General features: G+C 34.6%; 1 protein-coding gene and 1 pseudogene across 1 annotated transcript in view; one reads left to right on the plus strand and one right to left on the minus strand.

The window, feature by feature from the left end:
• Positions 1 to 20997, plus strand: part of KLRF2 (killer cell lectin like receptor F2) — a 155802-nt gene extending 134805 nt beyond the window's left edge. The window contains exons 4-6 of the mRNA XM_077168211.1: positions 18372 to 18520; positions 18797 to 18870; positions 20706 to 20997. Coding sequence (XP_077024326.1) covers positions 18372 to 18520; positions 18797 to 18870; positions 20706 to 20997 — 515 coding nt within the window. The remainder of the gene's footprint in view (positions 1 to 18371; positions 18521 to 18796; positions 18871 to 20705) is intronic.
• Positions 20998 to 23425: 2428 nt separating this feature from the next.
• On the minus strand, positions 23426 to 26362 carry LOC143689820 (C-type lectin domain family 2 member A-like; annotated as a pseudogene).
• Positions 26363 to 27608: the final 1246 nt, after the last annotated feature.

Raw genomic sequence — 27608 nt, forward strand, 5'->3', positions numbered from 1 at the left:
CAAAAAACTAGAAATAAGTTCTACAAAAGACTAGACAATATAAACCTACAGGAAAAAAAAAAGGGAATGGGTATAAATGCCCACTTTAAAACACAATAAAACAAATGGAAAATATATATGAAAAATTTTAAAAATCACCTAAAATATAGATATGCAAATACAAGCAATAATATTATCTTCCAGCATCATATGGTCAAAAAGATTCATAATGTCTGATGTGGGACCAAGCATAGAGAAACTCATATAGTATTGCTGAGCGGGTAAATTGATAAAGCCTCTTTTTGGAAAATACTTTGAAAGCACTCATCAACATTTTTGTGTGTAATCTCTGGTTTAGCAATTACAAGTGTAGAAATTTCTTACAGAATAAGCACACATTTTCTTAAAGAAGTATGTACGATGGAAGTCTGTACAGTAGTGCCCTTAATGGTAAATGTTGAAAAGAAGCTAAAATGTTCACCCGTATAGAAATACATTATACAATTTATGGCATTACAGTGCTATCAAATACTTTGTTTTTTAAAATGAACCAGACCTACATACACCAATATTTAAAAATATTTGCAAAGAGTTCCAGTTCCGCTATTACAGCATAAACCCACTAAAGCTAATCCCTCCTACTAATTACAACAAAAACTCGGAACAAAATATATATGTAAAAAAACACCGCACCTGAGGAATCTGAAAAGTAATCAAGAGCAGGCAGATTGTGAAGGGGAGACAAAACTTGGCGATTCTACCCACACACAATCGTAAGTTTCTACATTTTTTCCCTCCTTTCCCACTTTTGACCTAAGGGCAGACACCAGTCACCAGTTGCATGGCAGCACAGGCCACTGAAGTCCCAAGAGAAACTCCGTATTTCACCAGAGCCAAAAAGAAAAATTGAATCCTACAAACTATGGAATTTGGGGAAGAGAAGGCCAACAAAGGACATCCCCTAAATCACATATCTCAGCCTATCCCCCGAGCTATGAATGAACAGGACGCATCCAAAATGACATGGAGGAGGTTTATGGAACTTAACTGAAACTGAAACCCTAAGCACATGTCTCAGACTAACCCTTGAACTGAGCATGTATGGTACAGACCCAAACCAAAAGCTAAGGCTTAAAAACTAAATGGAGATATAAATCTCTATTCACAGAGGGTGGAAAAACTTATGGTCCAAATCTAAATAACATTTTCTAAGAAAATCCAATTTGTTCTTTTCTATATAATCAATGTCTTTTTTCTACTTCTTTGAACATACGGAATATATTTAGACTAGCTGCTTCAATGTCTTTGTCAATCAACATATGTGTCAATTCTGTATCTGTTACTGTTGATTGATTTGCTGCCTCATTATGGATATATTTTCAAAGGTATTTGCATGCCTAGTAAATTTTGATTGAACGTTGGACTTTGTAAAATTTATATTATTTGTTGCATTCCTTTAAGGAGGGCTGCACTTTGTTCTGATGGGCTGTTCAGTTTTCTGGGTCCATTTTGATCCTTTCAGGCTTGCTTTTAAATTGTATTAGGTTGCTTTTAAATTGGTCTAGGGCTAATTTAACCTGCTAGGAAGGCCATATCCTTTGAAGGATTCTCCCTGATGTCCCAGGCATTATGGAAATCTCTCCACTCTGGCTGTCCAGACTGTGAAATATTCCAATCCTTGCATCTACTCTGGAAAATAGTTAGACCATGGTGGTTGGCAAACTTTTTCTTAAAGAGTCATAAGACATAACTGAGGTCATTATATAGGTGATTACATAATATTTAAAAATGTAATCATTTAAAAATATAAAGATCATTCCTAGCTCATGGGTGGTTTAAAAAAAAAAAGAAAGAAAGAAAGAACTGGTAACGACAGCCCAAATTTGACTCTGGCTATAATTTGCCGATCCCTAGTTTGAACTACAGCATTCCAGTGGTTCTTTCCCTAGCTTTGTGAGATCTTACTTCACAACTACACAGATCTGTATTCATCCAAAAATTTGAATTCTTCTTCCCGCCTGAAATTCTCTGGACTTCTCTTTCTATGCAGTTCATTTCCCCGCCCCCCTCCCCAATATTCTTCCCTGCAAATTCTAGCTACCTCGGCCTCTTCTGCAATTCTCTGAGCTCTGTGTGGGTTTCCCCTGCTGTGCTGAAAACTGGAAACAACTTCTAGGTAGTAAACTGGTATAATTTTGGAGTATCTTCATTTGCTTCCCCTCCTCTTAAGGATCACAATCCTGTTGTCCATTGTCTGAAAGTAGAAGTTGTTTCATATATTTTTATTGGGTTTCTAGTTGTTTACAGCAGGAAGGCGATTCCGATAGGAGGTTATCGTCCTCGTGTGGAAGCAGAAATCTTGGCACAAATTTTTACACTTAATCAGATCTCAAATTTATTTTGCTGGGTACTATGCGGTAAGTAGACGACTTTTTTTCCCATGTAGCTTTCTAATGATCCCAGCATCATTCATTGACCAATTCAATCTTTCCCTGTTAATAAAACGTGCATCCCTCATCACACATTAAATAATAATTCATACTAAAGCGTGCTTCTGAATTATCTATTATGTTCCATTGATTAGCTAGTCTATTCTCTTACAAGGATTAAAATAGTGGAATTATGTGACTTCATAAAAGGTTTTCACATCTATTATGGCTCTTCTATTCTCTTTTTCATATTTTCTTTGCAGTAGTCAGCTTTTTATTTATTCCAGATAAAATTTTGAAATACTTTTATCAAGTTAATTCTCTCCCAGTCATATTTGGTATTGTTTATAATCACATTGGTTGTGTGTGTGAATGATTTGTGATTATTATGAATGCCTATTCTTTATAATATTTGGTCTGCCCTATTCAGACACATTTTATCTCCATTTATTCAATCCAGATAAAGTGAATTCTAACACTGAATTCTCAATTACTGAAATTGGACTGGGCTACAAACTTAAAATCACTAAGGTTAACTTCATGGACATATATAGTAGAATAAATTGAAAGAAAAAATAGATACAAGTAGACAAATTTAAAATAGAGGCAGTGATAAAATTATAAGATAATAAAAAAGCTAGAGTAAGATATCTTATTTGCTGGTAGGAGTTTTGGATTTTAAGCAAAATAATGGGTCAGGTTTGCATTGGAGATTTCTCATCTTCTATGCAGTGTCAGGTAGAGGAAAGCAGGTTTTTCCAGATCTACAGATTCCTAGCCTATTTGTGCACAGCTGGGCTATCTTCTTCATGGTTGGCTAAATGATTTAACACATGTATCTCTATTCCATATAGAGAATATAGCATACTTGATTGTTTACTTTCCTGTCATTCATAGACTGAGACCTGATTGAAACCAAACCTGCATCCTAATCATGTGTGCCGCCTGTTCACCCAACACAGTGCTGGGAATGTTGTAGACACCCAGGAAAACAAAGGAATAACTCATCAGTGCATCAATGTGTGAGTGAGCAAATAGGTAGATAGTTAAAAGAGGAATGGCATAGCATAAATGTGTCTGTCAGGAATGATGTGTATGGAAAATTATTTAGAATGATAATTTTTACTAAAACCTGACTTGAGTTGTTTCATATTTCAAAAACATTTTACGGAACAATGTTTTGATATTTTTCCTAAGTGAATGAGGAAAAAAAAGGAATTTTGCTATTTATTAGGACTTTGAGCAAAGCTTGTTTGAAAGTATACTTTAGCCCATGTGCTGTATGATTTCATACATATGAAATGTCCAGAACAGGGAAATCTACGCGACAGAAAGTAGGTTAGTGGCTGCCAAGGCTGGATAAAAAGTGTATTTCATACCTCCAGTGAGCTCTAAGAGAAAAACCATTGCATCTATCTTATTGACTGGCTGTCAGCAATCATTTAAAAATCTTTGCATCTATCTTACTAAGACTGGCAGTCAGCAATCATTTAAAAAAGTAAATACAAATTATCTCCTGTTAAAATAATATTATTCATTCAGTGACTCAGTTTACTTAGTCCATTCTTATTTGCCTTTCAAATCAAAACAAATAAATGATCAGGTCCCAGTTAGTTGGTGGAGGAAGGAGAATGTAAGGCAGTTTCATTTTGTTTTATATATTTATTCACAGTTTTAATTTAACAATGAAAATGTACAGTTCTATAATTAAAAACAAAAAATAAAATCTGAGATATGGTACCCAGTTTTTCATTTCTAACTTTCTGCCATGCTTAAAGCTTATGCCCACCTCCACCCCCCAAATAATTTCTTCTTTTTGCTAAAGTTCTCCAAGAACAAGTTTCTTAATGATTTATCCAGTGGTCATAATGAAAATAAGATGACTCAATAAAAAGATGTATCCACACACTATAAATATTTCTGATCTTCAGTGCAAGGTGCAGTGAAAAGTCTGAGTTACAGATTTCAATTTGTTCTAGCACACCCCTAAAGGAAAGGAATGTTTCATTAATATTTAACAAAAATGGAAGAATTGCTGAAAAATTTTCTTCTTAATAGTTTAAAAATAGATGAAGGAGTTGCTATTAGGTGAGAAAGTGTGAGAAATATCTTTACACTTTTCACTTAATATTCTCAGTTTAATCATAAAATTTAGAACGAAAATTAATGAGAATATTAAAATAAAGAACACTCATAGCATTAAAGGCAAAAGTTCTGTGTGGACTCAAGTTATCGTTGAACACAGTGTCGTCTGATAAATTCTATGCTAAGATATAATGTGCACTCAATCTAATAAGATAAAACTTGTCATGCCCAGTAAATGATCTTTGATTACTCAAAATCTGTTAATGTGTAAACCACATAAAAGCTTTCATCATCAGTGCCATCAGGATAACTCTTGTCCCCCAAAATTCTCTCTCCACAGGGACTGGGCAGCTGAAGGTAAAATTAAAGCGCTCCTTTGTAGTAGGCATGAAAAACAAAAAAGACTGAAAATGCAAGAGAATGGTTTTGCCAACTCTTTTAAAGTAGAAGAGCACCTTTTCTACAAAATATTTTACAACTTATACCAGGCTTCATATGTGGGCATTATGAATTACAGTAACTTACTTTTTTTAGTATTTTTATTGCCAATCCTTAACAAAACAAACATATAAACATTCTTGACATACAAACATTCTATACATGGTATACAATCAATGGCTCACAATATCATCACATAGTTGTGTATTCATCACCATGATCATTCTTTTGAACATTTGCATCACTCCAGCAAAAGAAATAAGAAAGAAAAAACTCATGCATACCATACCCCTTACCCCTCCCTCTCATTGACCACTAGTATTTCAATCTACTCAATTCACTTTAAACTTTGTTCCCCATTATTTATTTTTATCCATATTTTTTACTTATCTGTCCATACCCTAGAGAAAAGAAGCACCATACACATCATTTTCACAATTACACTATAACATTGTAAAAGCTATATAATTATACAATCATCTTCGAAACATGACTACTGAAACACAGCTCCACAGTTTCTGGTACTTCCCTCTAACCACTCCAACACACCATAAACTAAAAGGGGGATATCTATATAATGTGTAAAAATAACCTCCAGGATAACTTCTTAACTCTGTTTGAAATCTTTCAGCCACTGACACTTTATTTTGTCTCATTTCTCTCTTTTCCCTTTTGGTAGAGAAGGTTTTCTAAATCCCTTGATGCTGAGTCCCAGTTCATCCCAGGATTTCTGTCCCACATTGCCAGGGAGGTTTGCACCCCTGGGAGTCACGTGCCATGTAGAGGGGCAAAAGCAGTGAGTTCGCTTGCAGTGTCAGCTCAGAGAGAGAGAGAGAGAGAGGCTACATCTGAGCAGCAAAAGAGGATCTCTGGGGGTGACTCTTAGTCCTAATTTTTTTTGTTTTACTTTTTTATTGTATAATATAACATATATACAAAGCAAAGAAAGAATAAAGCAACGGTTTTCAAAGTACTCTTCAACAAGCAGTTGACAGCTTGTTGAAATTGTACAAGACAGCAACCAGAGTTTGTCAGGGGCTACCATATCATCATCTCAGATTTTTCCTTCCAGCTGCTCCAGAATATAAGAGGCTAGGAAGAATACGTTGTTGTTATTGTTTTTATCATCACAACCACATTTTTTTTCTTTTTTGTGAAAAATAAAGAAGCAATAAATTTCAAAGCACAGGCCAACAATTAGTTGTAACACAGATTTCAAAGTTTGGTATGGGTTACAATTCCAAAACTTTAGGTTTTTACTTCTAGCTACTCTAAGATACTGGAAACTAAAAGAAATATTAATTTAGTGATTCAGCACTCATATTCACTTGTTAAACCCTGCCTTATTTGTATAACTTCACCATCACCTTTGATCTTTCTATCCCACTCTTCATGGGTATTTGGGTTATGACCATTCTAACTTTTTTGTGTTAGAAGGGGCTGTCAATAATATGGGGTAGGGAGATGGAATTGGCTGATGTTCTGGAGAGAATGGGCCCTCTAGGTTTCAGGACATATGTGTTCCAGGGACCCATCTGGAGGTTGCAGGTTTCTGGAAAGTTACCCTAGTGCCTGGAAGCTTCAGTAGTTTCTTATTTTAACAAATTATTTGTCAGAGCATAATTTTCAATAAGAGATAAAACTATGATAATCAGGCAAATGTAAAATGAACACATCAAAGATTTTATTTTACTCATGAATTAATGAGGTGATCAATAACTGACCAACGGTCAGTTAAAAGAGTATCCGAAAAGCTAGGATATTTACAGGCAATTTAACAAAAATTGTTAGGATAAGAATAATTGGTTAGGTGTGAAACTGATTAATGTAAAACAGGCCATAAGGTCTTTGTATATATATATATATATATATATATATATATATATATATATATACACAAAGAAAGGAAAGAAAAAAGGCAATCATTTTCAAAGCATACTTCAACAAGCCGTTACAGAACACTTCCCAGAGTTTGTCATGGCTAACATGCCCTCAACTCAGATTTTTCCTCCTAGTTGATCCAAAACACTGACAGCTTTATCAGAGTTATAATAACAGAATCATACAGTATCTGTCTTTCTCTATCTGACTTATTTCACTCAGCATTATGTATTCAAGGTTCATCCACATTGTCATATGTTTCCAGACATTATTTTGTCTAAATGCTGCATAATATTCTTTCATATGTATGTATCACATTTTATTGATGGGCACCTGGGACTGGTTCCATCTTTTGGCAACTGTGAATAGTGCTGCTGGGAACGTTGGTGTGCAGCTGTCTGTTCGTGTCATTGCCCTCAATTCTTCTGCGTATATATCAAGTATTGGTATTGCCGGGTCATAGAGCAACTCAATATTTAGTTTTCTGAGGAATCACCAAACTGATTTCCACAGCAGCTGAATCATTTTATTCCCATCAACAGTGGATAAGTGTTCCAATTTCTCTGCCTACTCTACAATATTTATAGTTTCCTGTTTGTTTAATAGCAGCATTCTTAGAGGTGTGAGGTGATATCGCATTGTCATCTTAATTTGCATTTCCCTTATAGCCAATGAAGATGAGCAGTTCTTCATGTGCTTTTTTATTTTATTTTATTTTTTTATTTTTTATTTTGCATGGGCAGGCATCGGGAATCAAACCCCAGTCTCCAGCATGGCAGGTGAGAACTTTGCCCCTGAGGCACCATCGCACCATCCCTTCATGTGCTTTTTAGCCATTTGTTTTTTTCTTCAGAAAAGTGCCTATTCAATTCCTCTGTCCATTTTATAATAGGGTTGTTTGTTCTTTTGTTGGTGAGTGGTATAATTTCTTTATGCACACAGGATATCAAGTCTTTATCTGATACATGGTTTCCAAATATTTTCTCCCATTGAGTTGGCTGCCTCTTCACCTTTTTAACAAAATCCTTTGAGGCACAGAAGCTCTTGATCTTAAGGAGTTCACATTTGTCTGTTTTTTCTTTCACAGCTTGTACTTTAGGTGTAAAGTTTAAGAAGCCACCTCCTATTACTAGATCTTGTTTCCCTACATTTGTTTCAAGAAGTTTCATGGTACTGGCTCTTACATTTAGGTCTTTAATCTATTTTGAATTAATTTTTGTATAGGGTGTAAGTTAGGGGGTCCTCTTTCATTCTTTTGGCTTTTGAAATCCAGTTCCCCCATGCCCATTTTTTGAAAAGACAATTCTGTCCCAATTCAGTGGATTTGGGGGGTCTTTTCAAAGATCTAATGTTCATAAATTTCGTGGTCAATTTCTGCACTCTTGATTCTATTCCACTGGTCAGTCCTTCTGTCTTTGTGCCAGTACCATGCTGTTTTGAGCACTATAGCTTTATAGTAAGCTTTAAAGTCAGGAAGTGATAAACCTCTTTTGTTTTAAAGATATCTTTAGCTATTCTAGGTCCCTTTCCCTTCCATAGAAATTTGATAACCAGTTTTTCCAAGTTTTCAAAAGAGGTTGTTGGGATATTTATTGGTATAGCATTGAATTTGTAGATCAGTTTGGATAGAATTGACATCTTGACAATACCCAACTTTCCTATCCATGAGCATGGACTATCTTGCCATCTATTTGGGTCATTTAAAAAATTTTTTTATCAATTTTTTGTAATTTTCTGTGTATAAGTCCTTGACATCCCTGGTTTGGCTATTCCTAGATACGTAATTCTTCTGGTCGCTATTTTGAATGGAAGTTTTTCCTTAGTTGTCACCTCAGATAAGTCATTGCTTGTGTATAGAAACATTACTGATTTTTGTACATTAATCTTGTATTCTGCACTTTGCTGAATTTGTTTATTAGCTCAAGTAGTTTTACTGTAGATGCCTCAAGATTTTCTAAGTATAGGATCATGTCATCTGCAAATAATGAATGTTTTACTTCTTCCCTTCCTATTTGGATGCCTTTTATTTCTTTCTGTCTAATTGCTCCAGCTAGGCCTTCTAATACACCGTTGAATAATAGTTGTGACAATGGGTATCCTTGTTTCATCCCTGATCGCAAGGGGAATGTTTTCAATTTCTCACCATTAAGTTAATGCTGGCTAGGGGTTTTTCATATATTTCCTTTATGATATTGAGAAAGTTTCCTTCAATGCCTAACTTGTAAAGTGTTTTTATCTGGAAAGGATGCTGGATTTTGCCAAATGCTTTTCCAGCATCAATCGATTTGATCATATATTTCCGTTTTGATTTGTTAATGCGTTATACCACATTGATTGATTTTCCTTTGTTAATCATGTGATATTCCCCTTTTGATTTGTTAATGTGTTACACTATGCTGATTGATTTTCTTATGTTAAACCCCCTTTGCATTCCTGGTATGAATCCCACTTGATCATGATGTATAATTCTTTTAATGTTTTGTTGGATACAGTTTGCTAGTATTTTGTTAAGAAATTTTCCATCTGTGTCCATTAGGGAGATTGGTCTGCAGTTTTCTTTTCTTGAATTTTTTTAAATCTGATTTTGGTATTAGAGTGATGTTAGCTTCATAAAATGCATTAGATAACATTCCTTTTTCTTCAATTTTTTTTGGAAGAGTTTGACCAGGATTGGTGTCAGTTCTTTTTGAAAAGTTTGATTAAGTTCTCTTGTGAAGCCATCAGATCCTGGGCTTTTTTTGTATGTGTGGGAAGATTTTTGATGACTGACTGGATTTCTTTACTTGCAATTGGTTTGTTGAGATCTTCTATTTCTTCTTGAGTCAGTATAGGTAATTCATGCATGTGCTGGTTTGAAAGGATGTATGTCCCCTAGAAATCCATGTTTTAATCTAAATCCCATTTCATAAAGTCAGAACAATCCCTATTAAATACTGTATGTTTGAAACTGTAACCAGATCATCTCCCTGGAGATGTGATTTAATCAAGAGTGGTTGTTAAACCGGATTAGGTGACATGTTTCTACCCATTTGGGTGGGTCTTGATAAATTTCTGGAGTTCTATAAAAGAGGAAACATTTTGGAGAATGAAAGAGATTCAGAGAGAGCAGAGCAGAATGAAATAACCACAAGAAGCAGAATCCACAAGCCAGTGGCTTTTGGAGATGAAAAAGGAACATGCCTCCCAGGGAGCTTCATGAAACAGGAAGCCAGGAGAAGCTAGCTGATTACGCCATGCTCGCCATGTGCCTGTCCAGATGAGAGAGAAACTCTGTGTTCGCCATGTGCCCTTCCACTTGAAAGAGAAACCCTGAAATTCATTGGCCCTCTTGAACCAAAGTATCTTTCCCTGAATGCCTTTTATTGGATATTTCTATTGACTTGCTTTAATTGGGACATTTTCTCAGCCTTAGAACTATAAACTAGCAACTTATTAAATTCCTCTTTTTTGAAAGCCATTCCATTTCTGGTATATTGCATTCCAGCAGCTAGCAAACTAGAACAGTGTGTTTCTAGGAATTTGTCTAGAATTAGACTAATTTAGATTTAAGTTATCTAGTTTGTTGGCATATATTTGTTCATAATATTATCTTATAATTTTTTAAATTTCTTCATGATCTGTGCTAACAATCTCTCTCTCATTTCTGATTTTATTTATTTGTGTCCTCTCTCTTTTCTTCTTTGTTAGTCTAGCTAGGGGACCATCAATTTCATTAATTTTTTCAAAGAACAAACTTTCAGTTTTGTTGATTCTTTCTTTATTTCTTTGTTCTCCAGTTTGTTTTATTTCTGCTTTATTCTTTATTATTTCTCTGATTTTATTTGCTTTGGAGTTAGTTTGCTGTTCTTTCTCTAAATTCTCCAGGTAAGCAGTTAAATCCTCAAGTTTTGCTTGCTCTTGTTTTTTAATATAGGCATTTAGTGCAATAAATTTTCCTCTGAGCACTGCCTTTGCTGCATCCCATAAGTTTTGATATATTATATTCTCATTATCATTCATCTCCAGATATTTACTGATTTCTCTAGCAATTTCTTTCTTGACCCACTGATTACTCAAGACTGTGTTGTTTAATCTCCATATATTTGTGAAGCTATGGTTCTTTGGTGATTATTAATTTCCAATTTTATTCTGTAGTAATCAGAGAAAATGCTTTGAATAATTTCAATTTTGTTAAATTTATAGAGACTCCCTTTATGCCCCAATATATGATCTTTTCTGGAGAACATTCCATGTGCGCTAGAGAAGAATGTATATCCTGGTGTTTTGGGATGTAATGATCTGTATGTGTCTATTAGATCTAATTCATTTATCTTATTGTTTAGGTTCTCTATTTCCTTGTGGATCATCTGTGTGCTTGTTCTATTTATAGTGGAGAATGGTGCATTGAAGTCTCCCACTATTACAGTTGACAGATCTGTAGCGGAGAGTGGTGTATTAATGTCTCTCGCTATTACTGTTGATATATTTATTGTTCTCTTAGGTTTTTCTAATATGTGCCTCATGTACTTTAGAGCGCCTTGATTGGGAGCATACACATTTATGATTGTTATTTCTTCCGGGTGAGTTGTCCCTTTTATTAATATGTAGTGTTCTTCTTTGTCTCTTATGATGTCTTTACATTTAAAGTTTATCTTGTCTGATATTAGTATAGCTACTCCTGCTTTCTTTTGGTTACAGCTTGCATAGAAGATCTGTTTTTCATCCATTCACTTTTCAATCTAACTGTGTCTTTGAGTCTAAGATACATCTCTTGTGAACAGCATATAGATGGATTATGTTTTTTGATTCATTCTGTCAGTCTGTGTTTTTCAATTGGTCAGTTTAGTCCATTAACATTCAAAATAATTACTGTGAAAGCAGTTTTGATTCTACCAGCTTGTCTTTTAGTTTTTGTCAGATCTCCATATTATTTTCCTTCTCTCTCTCTTTACCTTTAAATTACCTTTACTCATATTCTTCAATTCTGTGTCCTCCTCCAGACCTCTCTCTGCTGTCTTTTTTTATCAGCTGGCAGGGCTCCCTTTAGTATTTGTTGTGGGGCTGATCTCCTGTTGACTAATTCTCTCAATCTTTCTTTATCTTTGAAGATTTTAATCTCTCCCTCAATTTTGAAGGATAATTTGGCTGGATAAAGAATTCTTAGTTGAAAGCCTTTCTCATTCAGAATCTTAAAAATATCATACCATTGCCTTCTTGTTTCCACAGTGCCTGTTTAGTAGTCTGAAGTGAGTCTTACGTATTTTCTCTTGTATGTAGTAGATTGCTTCTCTTGTGCTGTTTTCAGGACTTTCTGTTTCTCTTCAACATCTGACAGTCTGATTAGTATGTGTCTTGAAGTGGGCTTGTTCGGATTTATTTTATTTGGAGTTTGCTGGGCCTCTTTGATGTGCATATTTGTGTCTTTTATAAGGGTTGGGAAGTTATCTCCATTTTTACCTTCAACTAACTTTCCCATGCCTTTACTCTTCTCTTCTCCCTGTGGGAAACCAATAATTCTTATATTTTTGTCCATCTTGTGGCCCATCATTTCCCTAAAATCCAGTTTCATTTTTTCCATCTTTCTTGCCATCTGTTCTTTTGTGCACTCTAATTCTATTGTTCTATCTTCTAGCTTACATATTCTTCCTTCTGCTTCTTCAAACTTGCTATTGTGTGACTCCAGTATATTTTTTAGTTGGTCTACTCTAGCTTTTGTTTTTGTGAGACCTGCCATTTTTCTATTTAACCTCTTGAATTTTTCTTCATGCTTTTCTAGTATCTTCCTGTTATCCTTTATTCTTTTATAAATATCCTTAAGCAGTTTTTCCACATTCTGTGTCCCTTCTGGAATTTTTATTTGGTCATTTGGCTGGGCCATTTCTGCTTGGATCTTCATCTGTTTTGTGATCTTCTGTTGTGTTCAGGGCATTTAATTATCTTGATATGGTCATTATGCAAGTTGGTTTCCTTCACTGTTCTAAAGTTTTGTATTTACTTAGTTTTGGCTGAATGTATCCTTTTATTCTTCGTCAGTTATTCTCTGCCAAATCAAGGTCTGGACCTCCTATAAGGGATGCAGTTCAACTTAAGGGTCTATTAAAAGGTAGGGCAGAGTGCACAGGTACTCCAGGGACAGAGTGGCTGACTACCATGCAGGAGACCCAGTGGACTCCTAGCCTATGCACACAGACACACAGACACACAGACACACACACACAAGAATAAGAAAAGAAAAGAGATAATAACAATATAATAATAATATAATAAAAGTATGAAACACAAAAACAAGAGCCACACAAAATATACCTCAACAGTAGTAGGTACCAGAATCAAAAGAAGACACCCCAGGACATATTGGGTGTGAAGTCAGGCTGGTGCCCACCACAGGGAGGGAAAATTTGAGAGAAATAATAATAGTAATTATAAAAATAAATGAAATGGAATAATAAAATATTATGTGAAATAAAATATAGAAAATGAGTAAAATATAATAATATAAAATACTGATAAACTTTTTAAAAAAATAATGAAAAGGACAATTATATTACTAATAAAAATGGATAGAAAGAATGTGTTTTAAGAGGGGGGAAACAAAAAAGGAATATTGAGAAAAAAATTTAATAAAAAAAAATAAAGACCTGTATAGACAGGGAGTTAGCTTGCCTGCACTTACCCCTGCTTCCCAGCATGTGGCAACTGTGAGGCTCCTCCTCCCTCAAGTTTGCCCCTTTCTGTCTGGTATGGCTGACCTGGGCCAGTAGATGGCGGGCTGGAGTCTTCTCCCTCGGCCTCCCCCTCCCATCCAGAGCAACTCAGGGTAGTCATGCTCAGCCCGGAGGGCTGCTCTACTAGGGGCTGCTGCCCAGCATGTCTCTGCCAAAGGATCAGGGAGCCACCAGTGCTTGGGGGATCAGCTGATCCACAGTGCTGGTGGGCCTGCTAGACACTGTGGCTGCAGGCCAGCTTTTCCAGCACCCGAGGAGATGATCACTCCCCCCACCCTGAGGCCCACCCTGTAGGGGACAGTCACCAACCTCTGGGCTCCCTATAAACACTGCCCACCTCAACCACATGGTGAGGTTTCCATAACCAGCAGCTGTGCAGGCTGGAGCCGAGGAGGGGCAGTTCCCTCCTCTCATCTCCCCTTCGCCGCAACCTGCCTGGTGGGAACGCAGTCATCCTTCCCACTCACTCTCCTGTGATCCTTCTCACTCCCCCAAACTGCCTAAAGACCCTCCTAGACTAATCACACTCCAGAACCTGCAGTTCTGGGCATTTTCTCCTTGTCTTCTGTCTTGTTTCACGGTGCAAGAATGAACTCACTCCACTCCAGTCCACCCTCTTCCCAGAAGCCTCTTGAGTCTCTTTTAATCTATAGACCTTCTTGCTTTAAGTTTTTTTCCACTTACTTGATCATGGTTGTGTATAATTTTGTATTCTGGATTCTTCTGTTCATATCTCCAGTGTCATTTAATGTGTTCCTCTATTTTATGAAGTTATTTTAAAAACTGAGTATATGTTAGGTGCTGAGAAATCAGCCTCATTCACAAGAAGGGCCACTGTTGCATACTGGATGATGCTTGTTTGGTTTGCAAGCTGCTAAAATGCAATATGCCAGAAATAAAATGGCTTTTAAAAATGTAATTTAATAAGTCCAGTTTACAGTTGTAAGCTTATAAAAATGTCTGAACTAAGGTATGCAAAGGTACCTTAATTCAAGTCTGGAACACCTCTGTTAGCTGGAAAGCCACTGACTGGCATCTGCTCATCCCTTGCTTCTGGGCTTCATTGCTTTAGCCTCTGCTCCTGTGGGGGTTCCTCACTGTGCTTCTCTGGGGCTGGCTTTCATCTCTTTGCTTCCCTTGGTTCTCTCCAGAGACATGGTGACATGTCTTAACAACTCATGGTGACATCTGCTGGGCTCCAAGCATCTCCAAACATCTGTGTTTCTGTTCTCTATGTGTCATCTGTGTCAGCTCTGTTCTGAGGTTTCTGTTGGCTCTGTCATTTTTAGCTGTCTCCTATATGTTTCCTCTTTTAAAAGATTTCAGCAAACTAATCAAGGCCCTCCTGAAATGGGTGAAGCCACAGCTCCAGCTAATGAAAAGATCACACCCACAATTGGGTGTGTCATATCTCTGTGGAGATAATCTAATCAAGATTTCAGGCTTCAGGGTTGAATTAAGGTTAAAAGAAATGACTGCTCTCACAAGATTGGATTAGGATTAAAACATGGCTTTTCTGAGGGTACCTAATACTTTCAAACCAGCAAAATGCTGAAAGGAAAAATATGCCCATTGTTATTATTATGTAAGGAAAGAAAGGAATTGATACATTGCTCAATAAATGTTTTTCTCCATCCTCATTCCCATGATATTTCCTCTTATTATGGAACATGACACTTGAAACTGCCTACATTTTAAATCATTACTTGGTGTTTTACCATGTTGTGCTAATCATTTGGAGAATTTGGGGTGTGTTCTGCAGTTCTGCAGCTTTACTTTATTGGCCATTCTATCAATACCCACATAACAGAATCACTTAGTCCAAATGATTCCTTCTCATTAATACTAGTGAGTAAGTAGCCCATCTCAAATAATAAATTGGGTCAAATAGTTGAAGTCATTTAATGCCTTTCAATACAGAACTATGCATTATTACAACTGAGAATAGAATCTGGTTATCCTGAGTCTATTCAAGTAATTTTTAAATTTATAATTATTCAGCATCGGTATCACTTGCTTTAGCTAAGAGTGTACTAATGACTTAAGGATATGCATGGAGCTTTATACGTTTGAATTCCACCCATGATAACACTTTTTCAAGTGGTATCTACTGGTGTTATACTTAAAAAAATATATTCACTGGACACATTAATTCAGTATCATAAAATAAATTTTCATAAAATTTTAGGCTCTTAGTTGACATTACAATATTAGCAATTATTCAACATTCAACAATTAGACATCTATTATGCAAAAAGTACTCTTCAATAAGTGATTCAAAGATGGCTATAACAGTCCCATCTCAAGAACTTCCAATCTGCAGCAAAGCTACTTGAACTAATAAACAAATTCAGTGACATGGTGAGATACAAGATTAATGTACATAAATCAGTATTGTTTCTATACACAAGCAATGACCTATCTGAGGTGACAACTAAGGAAAAATTACAATCAAAATAGTGACCAAAAGAATCAGATATCTAAGAATAAGCCTAACCAAGGATGTCAAGGACTTAAATGCAGAAAATTACAAAAAATTGCTAAAAAAAATTTAAAATGACCCAAATAGATGGGAAGACATTCCATGCTCATGGATAGGAAGGTTGAATGTCATCAAGATGTCAATTCTATCCAAACTGATCTACTGATTCAATACAATACCAATCAACATCCCAACAAACTATTTGAAAACTTGGAAACGCTGGTTATCAAATTTATATGGAAGGGAAAGAGACCCCAAATGGCTAAAGATATCCTTAAAAAGAAGAGTGGAGTGGGAGGTTTATCAGTTTCTGAATTTAAAGTTTACTAAAGCCACAGTGGGCAAAGAAGCATGGTACTGGCAGAATGATAGGATTGACCGATGGAATAGAATTGAGAGTGCAGAAATTGACCACCAAATTTATGGACATGTGAACTTTGAAAACACCACCAAATCCACTGAACTGGGACAGAACAGTCCTTTCAATAAATAGGTATGTGAGAACTGAATTTCAATAGCCAAAAGAATGAAAGTAGATCCCGATCTTATACTCTATACAAAACTTAATATAAAATGGATTAAAGACCTAAATGTAAGAACCAGTACCATAAAACCACTAGAAGAAAATGTAGGGAAACATCGTCAAGATCTAGTAATAGAAAGTAGCATCTTAAACTTTACACCTAAAGCACAAGCTGTGAAAGAAAAAACAGGCAAATGGTTACTCCTTAAGAGCAAGAGGTTCTGTGCCTCAAAGAACTTTTTTAAAAAGATGAAGAGGCAGCCAACTCCATGGGAGTAAGTATTTGGAAACCACATATCGGATAAAGGCTTGATATCCTGTATGCATAAAGAAATTATACAGCCCAACAAAAAAGAACAAATGACCCAATTATAAAATGGGCAGAAAATATGAATAGACACTTTTCTGAAGAGCAAATACAGATGGCTAAAAATCACATGAAGAATTGCTCTTCTTCATTGGATATAAGGGAGAAGCAATTAAGATGACAATGAGATATCACCTCACACCTATAAGAATGGCTGCTATTAAACAAAGAAGAAGCTATAAATGTTGGAAAGGATGTGGAGAAATGGTAACACTTATTGGCTTCTGGTGGGAATGTATGGTTCAGCCACTGTGGATGTCAGTTTGGTGATTCCTTAGAAAACTAAATATTGAATTGCCCTATGATCTAGCAATACCAATGCTCAGAATATACCTAGAAGAGTTGAGGGCCATGACACGAACAGATATTTGCACACTGATGTTCAGAGCAGCACTACTCACAATTGTCAAGAGATGGAAACAGTTTAGGTGCTCATGAACAAACTACTGGATAAACAAAATGTGGTATATCCATACAATGGAATATTATGCACAGTTAGACAAAATGATGTTCGAAAACATATGACAATGTGGATGAAACTTAAGGGCATAATGCTGAATGAGATAAGTCAAACAGAATAATAGATACTGTATAACTTCATTATTATAACTCTGTTAAGGCTGCCAGTGGTTTGGAGCTGCTAGACTAAGATGAGAGAATGGTAACCCGTGACAAACTCTGGGACCTGTTCTGTAGCTTCTTTCTGAAGTATGCTTTGAAAATTATTGCTTTTTTCTTTCTTTGTTTTGTGTATATATGTCACATTTTACCAAAAAAATGGTAAAAAAAAAAACCATGCAGCTATATTAATATTAGATAAAATAAACTCCTGAAATTAAAAAAAAAGAGCTTTTCAGTCAGGTACAGGAGACAGAGAAGTCTACAGATGACTAGGACATAGGCAATTCATTGCTTACCAAATGACAAACAAATAAGTCTTAGCATGACAGAAATCATGATGGGTCAAAGGCTTCTTTTTTGAAGTGACAATACAACTGGACCTTAAAATATAATTTAGAGGGTGAGAAAGAAAGGGAAAGCTATTCAAGGCTAATTGAACAGTGTGAATGAAAAAACAGGAGGATAAAATTGTCCAACAGGTTGAGGTAATGTAAAGTAATTTCACAGAAGTAGAGGGCAGACAGGTTGTAAGGACAGCCTCGAAGAAGAGAATAGTGTCAGAGGGTGGAGAAATTTAAACACCATGGCTTTACTTTTTCAGTTAGTAATAAACTGTTGAAAGGTTGAAAGTAGTTTCCTATAATTCTGTAGTACAGAATTCACAAGCTTTGTTCTGTCCTAGTCCAGAAAATATGCAGTTTAGTGAATTAATCCCATTCCTTTATACTAATGAAACTGCCCTTAAATGGCAAAAAGTGAGTTTAGGCAAAGATCTGTTTTCCAGTCAATTATATCTGATACTATTCACCCCTTCTCTATTTACTATGGAGTTTAATTTATTTGTCCCTGCATTTTCCCTCAGGAAATAACTCTAAGTGCCTGAATGGCTGGCTTTTGAACAAAAGGAAATGTTACTGGCTTTCAACTTCTTTCAAAACTTGGAAAGAGAGTCGACATGATTGTACAAAGTTGCAAGAACATTTGCTGGTGATTCAAAATTTGGATGAGCTGGTGAGAAATCAAAATGAAATCTCAGTCCAAAAGGAACAATTTCTAGGTGCAAGTTTGCTTCTTAAGAAGAGTGGGTGGTTTATTGTCATTGCTTTTTAACATTTGTTAAATGTTAAATTTGAACATTTGCTTTTTCAGAGGAAAAAAATTATTATTTATGGAAAAAAGAAAACTATTATTTATAATTCCATCAATTTCTGGCACAGCAATTTGTTCCACAAAAGACATCAAGATTTGTTTGAATAAATGAATGAATTTATCTTGTGTCCTCTATAGGGTTTCATACAAAACAGTTTAAAATCTGGGTATTTCAGTTGGGTTTGTCTGTACATTACATCCCAAGGAAACCAGTGGACTTGAATGAAGGATACTCTTTAGTTCTGCAATTGTAAGTTCTTGTGGGTGGGCATTTTTGTAATATTCATAGATATGTATTTTTAAATTAAGCTTCCTTGCTTTCCAGGCTCTTCTTTCTTCTTCCTTCCCTTCTTTTCTTTTTCTCTCTGCTTTTGTTTTGTAAAGCTGACGAAATGCAGTATACCAGAAATGGGTTGGCTTTTACAATGGGGATTTATTAACTGCCAATAATTGCAGTTCTGAAGCTATGCAAATGCCCAAATCAAAGCATCAAAAGGCAATGCTTTCTCCCTGGAGATGGGCTACTGGTGATCCTCAAGGCACTTAATGACCTGCTGGTCTGTCTCTTCTCTCCTGGTTTCATTGCTTTTGTTTTCTGATGTTAGTGGCTTCCTCTCTGTTTCTGTGTTTTCTCTCTGCTTCTGTGTGTCTTTTTGTCTCAGCTTCTCTGGCTTTTCTCTCTGTCTTATATCCTCTTCTAAAGGACTCCAGTAAGAGGATTAAGACTTACCCTGGATGAGGTGGGTCACATCTCAGTGTAAGATCCTACTCACAATGGGCCCACACCTGCGGGAACAGATCAGCTTTGCGAACAGGGTCTTTCCACTTCAAACTACAACGCTCTCCTTTTTCTTTCCCATTTTTTCTTTTTCCTATTTCCTTTCTCCCTTTCTTTGATCCTTCCTCTCTTTCTTCTTTTGATATTCATTCATATTGCAAAATGGAGATGCAGGTATTTATTATGGCACCTGGCAATTATTAAATGGTCAATAAACGATAATTTTTTTTTAAACTTAAGCTGATTTAAATCTCTCCTAAAGTAATATTATGTGAACTCTTCTTATAAGGTAAACACAGAGATAAAATTCACCCAGAATTTTAAAAATTCTGGAAAATAAAGCATCTGGAAAATAAAGAAACCAGAAAATGTGAATTTCAATTTGGAACCTTAGAAAATTCACCTAAACTTGTGGATGCCAATTTCCTCATCTGTATAAAAAATACAATATTATCCTCATAATGTTTTTGTGTGAATGACATAAAATAATCATGTAGGAATGCTATAAAATTTTCTTAAGTGGCATTTACATTTGCACTTTCTCCTCTGTGTTCTCATTTGCTTTACACTACTCAAACATTTAAACGGTGACAATTTTGAAGCAGAGATCATGGATGATAGAGAGCTGTTTTCAGTTTTGATATTCATTTCTTTCTAGATGTATAAGTTCTATTCTCTATCCATTATCATCTGTCATGAACACAAAACTAAAGTATGAAGCAGTACCATTCCTCAGACCTGCTTGAGTGCAGACTTTGAAAAATATTAATAAGAAACATCTACCCTTTTTTGTAAACCTATGTTGTTGTTAGTACAATGTAGCCCTTTTAAAAGCTTTCAGTTTATAATTTAAAGGAAAATGACATGCATGCAAATGATTATAATAGCTGTTTAAATAATGATCAGTACCTAGAAACAGTGCTTAAGAAAATAGCTCTCTCCAAAAATACCTCATTCACACATTCTCTCCTCTTCTAGCCCTATTATACGATTGAAGTTAATAAGGAATCTAAGAGTTAATAAGGAATCTAAATAGTTTTTATGTCTATTTCCATGACTTTAAAGAAATGCTTTTCTTCTTCTATGTGTGCTCCATGTCAAAAGTGTCCAAATACAATTATAAGTAACAAAAGAAGAACCCATTCTAAAACCTCTGCAAAATTTTGACTGCTGAAGAAGCACTTTTAAAATTTTGGCTGAAGGAAATATTTACAATATACCACCATTATGCTATGATAAGTACTCAAAACTCTATCTTTTTTCTCCCAGTTTTTCTATGATCGGACTGACTGCTAACAAAAGCCGTGCCATCGTAATAGGAAAACATGTGTATTCTGAAGAATGCAACTCCAAATTCAATGGCATCTGCCAGAGGCAGGCTGTCTTCCCCACACCCAGTAGAACCAGTGGTGACGAACTTATAACAAAATGTAGAGATACTTTGCAGTTTAACACAGAGGCAGATGTAAAGGATTTGATTGTTTTAGGTAAAGTTTCTAATGGGAAATTTCTGAGACAAGACATAATAATAATAAATAAAAAGCTCTTTCTCCAAAATTAATTGTAAAGTCAACTTCTTTACAGAATTTTTGCTGTATACATGTATTTTTTTTCTTTCTCACAACAGTGATAGAAAAACTAAATGAAAAAGTTAGTAGTTATTTTGCAGCTAATAGTTTGGGGTGTTTGTTTTTATTTTTTGCATTTAAAAACTTCAGAATGAAATGACTTTAAAGAAATGCTTTTCTTCTATGTGTGCTATGTTGTGGATGGGAAAGAAAGAGAAGATACATGTATACGTATAATATTTGAAGCATGGAATAATTCTGAATCTTTTATTCAAATAGAATAGCATGAAATTTATTATAAAATCATGTGGCCATATATTCAAAACAATAACCAAGAATAAAAAAAGCAAATCCATACATTTAAATAAAGTCTTTCTCTCTCTCTCTCTCTCTCTACATATATATATGGATGTTAGTGCCTATCCATTTTAATAGAATACTTATTATTTTTGTTTTTATACAAATAAGAAATTTTCTGATATTCCATACAGAGTACTTCTTAATGAGACCATTTGGTAAAATTATTTTAAACAAGGAAATACAATTCCCTATTCTTTCAGTGTTTACAGAAGGTGATTAAATATAATCTTCTGCTAATCCCACCTGATACCCAGTCTGTGGGTTCTATTTCTTGGCTTCTAATTTCTTCTAAAAAGTAGGTGGAGTAATAGATCAGGCACATAGATACAGTTATGACTTTTTTCTCTGTAGGCCTTTCTTTGCCTCAAATGAACAGTTTTTTAATTTTGTCAAAATGAAATTTTCAACTGGTAATAAAGTATTAAAATATTGTAAGCATGAGATGGCTCTTTGAAATAACATTTCATCTTACTTGTTTTTGATGTTATTCTAAAATTTACTCCTCTTTAATCAAATTTATATCTAAACATTTTTATATTGACAACTTTACAACTCTCTTAGTTTCTAACTGAAATTCTATATGATGTAGAGTTTCTTATTTTTCCTCTCAATTTAATCAAAACACATTCATATTTCAAAATAAATGCAACAATAAAGAGCACTAAGTGAGATAATGACTTAATTCTTTCAAGATGGTGTTTCTAGTTCATTGGAAGACATCAAGAATTATACTATTTTAACTGTGAGTCAAAAGAAAGAAAAAAGGATGAATCACTAAATTGCAATGCAATTAACAAAAATCACTTGTAGCCATGAAGAAACCACAAAGAACAACTTATATGTGTTGTTCAAGGTAAAACTTGAACTTGAACTGACCCTGTGTTTAAGTACATCAAATTGAATACATGACATTCTCTGAAATGAACTGCTATTTCATTATTTCCAAGTTTTCTTATTGACAACATGATTCACAGGTGCAAGATGCACACACTTGATTGCAGGCTGATGTTTGCTTGCATTCCTGAATGCAATGCAACTAAAGGCAGGACGAACACAAATATCTGTGAGATAATAAACAATCTCCTCTTTCATTTATAAGAAAATTAGAGTTATATCTATAACTAAGTAATAAAATAAGAAGTCCCTGTTAAAGGTAAGAGAGAAGAATGTTTTTTTTTTTTTTTGGTTTGTTTGTTCCATTTTGTTTTTGTTCACACCTTAACCTAGATACTTTCTTTTCCTCTAGCTTCTTCACCCCACTTGGTGTCTATCCATTCACTCACCCACACAGATCACAGTTACCCCACGCAGATATTTAAACTCAAAAGCAACATAGCAAAAATAGTTTTGTTAAAATTTTTTCAATGTCCTCCAGAACATTACGAAATGTAATCTTACGAAAACTCCAGGGATGTCTCACAAGCCCATGCCTTGCTCTTGCTTGAGAGATTGCCTAAGATTTTTCAATGCCCTATTGCTTGGTAAGTTTTGATGTTTATTATTCCATTACATATTCTACCATGTGCTCTATGAAGTTGTAATTCACAATTCTGATAATTTATTAGTAATTATTATTTATACATTACATTTTATTCTGGATGCTTTCCACTTGTTTTTAGGAGATGGTTGAAGTAAATATCCATTCATAGGCAATTTTTCTATAACATTTCTTTAAGGCAAAGTCAAAATTATAGTTAGCGTTTTAATATTTACACGCATAAACCACTCATGTCTCCAAGCTTTGAGCTGAAATTCTTGGCTGGCCTGTCAATAAATTTTTAATTCAGTAACTCTTATTGTAGTCACAGTTCATCTACATCAAATGTTTTCTTGTGCTGATTTCATATTTAACAGAGTCAGAAGCTTCCTGATTTGTGCTCACATTGAGCAGATATGTATCTTTAATTGATGAGATTCTGCTTGTAATCTATCACTCATTTAGAAACTTTCAATCCCTTTGTTTATAACTTGCAAGGCTCTGTATTGGATAGTACAACAAATGAGAAGAAACTTTTGCCTTGATCTTTGAAGTATGATGACAATTTTTCAATTTTACTTGTTCTATAAATATTTAGTTTTGCTGCAAATCCACTTGGTATCAACAAATCCTCTGGAACTATAAAAACCATCAGCATTCAGAGAAGCAAATGATCCATTCTCTCTAATTTGATACCTGAAAGGGGATATTCAAAATCAGACTTGTAACCACCTATAGCTGTAAGTAAAATGCAAATTAAGGATAGAGTGATTTGAACTTTATTGCACACAATACTGAACTCTTAACTAATATTGTCATCTATGCCCATATGAAACCCAAAAAGATATGGTACAATAAAGGAAGCAAGACTAATGTTGGTATTTATTATAATTATATTAGAATTATAATCTACAACCTTATTTAAAACATCATGCAGATAGATAAGTAGGTAGGTAAGTAGCTAGATAGCTAGGTAGATAGAGATAGAGATATAGACATAAGTATATATATAAAAGTATATGATAGATATTTATTTTTATCTATCTTGAGAGTTTGCTAAACTCAGAAAGACCTGAATTTAAAAAAAGAGAGTTTCCTGGTTTTCAGTTAATGTACTTTTTTATTATAAGGTTTGTATTAATTTTATACTTTGATATATACTGAAAAAGATGCCAAAGACACTGGTTATAATGTTTTTATTAACATGCTTTGTTGTAACCAAAACTTCTCTTTTTGTGGTAAGTGTAATTGGCCCTGTTTACTTATTTTAATATATGTTTAAATAAAATCTTTTGAAAAATCTAGCACTTACCAAAATAATAAGGCAAGAATATACTGATACAAAAGATGTCTTACAGCCCTGCTTTCAGGAAATACACCATATACCTAATGAAATGTGACTTTAACACAAGAAACAACTACATAAATATGCAATATTGCTTATGATGAAAGTTTGGAAATTAGAGACAACTATAAGGTCTCTAATTATTCAAAGAAAAGAGAGGTCTCGCAGAAATTTTAATAGTTGGAAAAAGCTACAAGTAGAACATGAGTATGGGCTTGGAAGTCGCAGAATAGTTGAATTTAAATTAGCAAAATCAGTGTGTATTAGCAAGAGCATGATGATAAAAACTGACAGCATGAAAAATTTCACTATACATAATTAAGCAGGGTAGAACAAAGATTGGTTCCTCGAAGGTATGTTTCAGTGTGAATGATAGGAGACTGAGAAATATAATTTCATTCAGTAAATAAGAAGGTTTATTTATAAGAATATAATTCAGAATTATTCCAAATTATGTTTTAATACAACACAAGAATAAAAACTTTCTTAGTAAATTTTAAATTTACCAACCATTAAAAATTGTGCCATTTGTCCATTTTCATGGTTTTCCTGGTTTCCTGCTCAATCCAATCCAGTGCATGAAAGCTCCCGTATGGCTCCTCAAAAATTCCTTTCACAAAGCACAGGGCATCACTTATAATTTAACATTTTATAGCATACTGCTGGGTATGTTTCTCATCCCTGCTATACCATCTTTTAGGCATTTCTTAATGTTTCTGTAGCACCAAACAGCACAAGTAATGATATTTGGGTTCATTCTCTCAGAAAGATTTTCATTTTGCTCTTTTATACTTCTTAAATATCTCTAAGTATTTGAGTGACTTTAATCAAGTCATTTTGATTCTCTGAGCTATACTGCCTCTAATTGTCTCTAAAGGCAATGTCCAACTCTCAGATGAGAAGTTGATGAGAAAAACTTAGTCAATTTTCTCCCCTTCAGTTTCAACTGCTTAAACCATCAAGGTGTTCTAGTCACAGAGTAATGACAAAGACTATAAGCTGACCTCATAACTGCTGGATGGGAATATTAGAAGTTCAGCAGTTTTGATAGAAAGTAAATAAATACATCATGTTCTTCAACAAAAAGAGAACTAGTGTGCATATTTTATTCCGTGTACAGATTTTCTCCCAAAATTAATCCTCTCCCAAAATTAATTCTCTTCCAAAATTAATTCTCTCCCAGGCAAATGGGTTCAATTACAAGTGTAAGTAGTGTTAAAATTGGAAAACTCAGTCATGAACTATTTTGAGTAGACAAAATAGTCATGAACTATTTTGTGTAGAACAAGATGTCACTGTTGTTCTGTGATTTCTCATATTATTAGACATCAAAATAACTTCTGAATGAACATGATTTATTCCATTTCGAGATAACGAGTGTTGTTTAGTCTCTACTCTATTGGTCCCTTGCTATTGAACTACAAGCATATTAGTCAGCATTTGTTTACAAAAGCGAACTATACCCTGCATTCTAAACATTTCTTCCTGTGCGCTCACTTCTTCCATTCATTAGGTTGCTTCTTCAAAGTGCATGTATTTCCCTTACATCCTCGTGTTAAAGTCCAAGAACTATCTTTTTTTTTTTTTTGCATGGGCAGACACCAGGCAAGAACTGCCTGCTGAGCCACTGTGACCCACCCCAAGAACTATATATTTTTAACCTCAAATTTTACAGGCTATCCTTGGTAGAATGAAATTTTTAAGTATTAAAAATAATTTATTTTATAACCTAAGAACATTTTGCAAAGATATGTAGCTATGTAAAAAAGTATGCTTCAGTTAAGAATATTATTCCACTAGCCAACTTGCCAGAGTTCAAATCCCAGCTCAAGAGATAACATTGGCTGGATTAGGTATAACTTCTGTTCTCATTTTACTCATCCATAAAATGGGTGTACTAACTCATCTACCTCACAGACATTGGTTGAAGATTAGATGGATTATTATAGGTATAGTGCTTAGAACAGTGTCACATTATTATTTTTATGCTCTTTAAACTCAAGCTCAGAAATGACCGCAAATCTTCTTTACTTACCATATCCTTTTGTGTATCAATATGAGTGCGTTCTGCTCCTTGTGAGCTACAAAATCTTTTGCTGGCTGTCTAATTTCTGGTATCATCAGAAAAATAGAAACATTTCTCTTCTACTTTAATCTAGTCCCCTAAACATGCCATAGTTTTAGGACATTTTGAATGTTTTATATATACTGAAAAAAAGAATAGAATGCTCAGGTGAAAAATAATTTTTAAAAATTATCTCTACTCCTTTGGTGACTCATATTCACTCTGCACTATCTAGGTATGAATGCTATAAAATCAGCATCCACTCACCGGGTGATCAACACATTTAATTTTCCTATTTGTAGTGGTCCTAAGCAGTCTATACTTTATTTTATTTCCCCGGTTTCTGGTCTGAGAAATGGGACCACTAGCCTCTTGTGATCTATACTGACATTCTGCCGAGAAAAAAAAGATGCAGAAAATTTATTTATGAATTTTGTAATCAAGGTAGAGAACTAGCAACCTGAAAGTAATTTAGGTCTCAAGAATTAGGGTAATAAATAAAGCCAGATCACAGACAAGAAAGGACACCCAAACTAGGGAAGTAGAATTCACCATTAAAGAAAATAAATAGTTGGAATATAGGGATTTGTGAAACATTTATTCAACTTCACCAACACCCAGTGCCAGTGATGCTGGAATAACGATCAGTTCAACACAACATACATTTTTTTTTTTTGAGAATTTACCGTTTTATAGTTTTAGTTAGGTAATCAGCTGGGTGTTCAGAATAAAATACAGCCTATACCCTCTACATGCGTGAACATGTTAATAGAATTTACAAAGAGTCAAATGTCTGGCCAATTTAAAAGTCTTACTTTGTCTACTTTCCCATGATGTTCTTTTATCCTCAGAATTGGATTCAGGCTACCACAGATGAGAACTGAAATATACATGCTTCAACTCATTTTTTCTTATCAGTGAATGCAGAGACTTCTAGAAATTCTAATCTATAAATGTTTAACATGGAGATGCATAAATATCACTAGCATTGCTCTCCCAGGATTCTATAGGGACAGAGATCGCTGTAAGCAAGAAGAGCATCACTATTCTTGAGAATAACAAAAAAAAAAAAACAAGGACCAGGAGTGCTAAGAATAATTCACTACTAACTTAAACAAAACAGGCATATGCAAATCAACTCTGAGACCTACTAAGCCAGGGTCAAGAATTGAAATGTACCTTTGGATTCTTTTCACTAAATGGGCCCATTATACCCAAAGAAATTTACATCTTCATTTTTATAATTCTCTCAATGCCAAGAGAGAAAATCTTGGAAGAAGTCACTTCTATCATTATTATATTTTTGTTTTTAACACAATGTGATAGAAATAAATTAATGCAATGATTACTAACATAA

Source organism: Tamandua tetradactyla, chromosome 7, assembly GCF_023851605.1.
Source record: "Tamandua tetradactyla isolate mTamTet1 chromosome 7, mTamTet1.pri, whole genome shotgun sequence".
In the NCBI taxonomy this organism is placed as follows: Eukaryota; Metazoa; Chordata; class Mammalia; order Pilosa; family Myrmecophagidae; genus Tamandua; species Tamandua tetradactyla.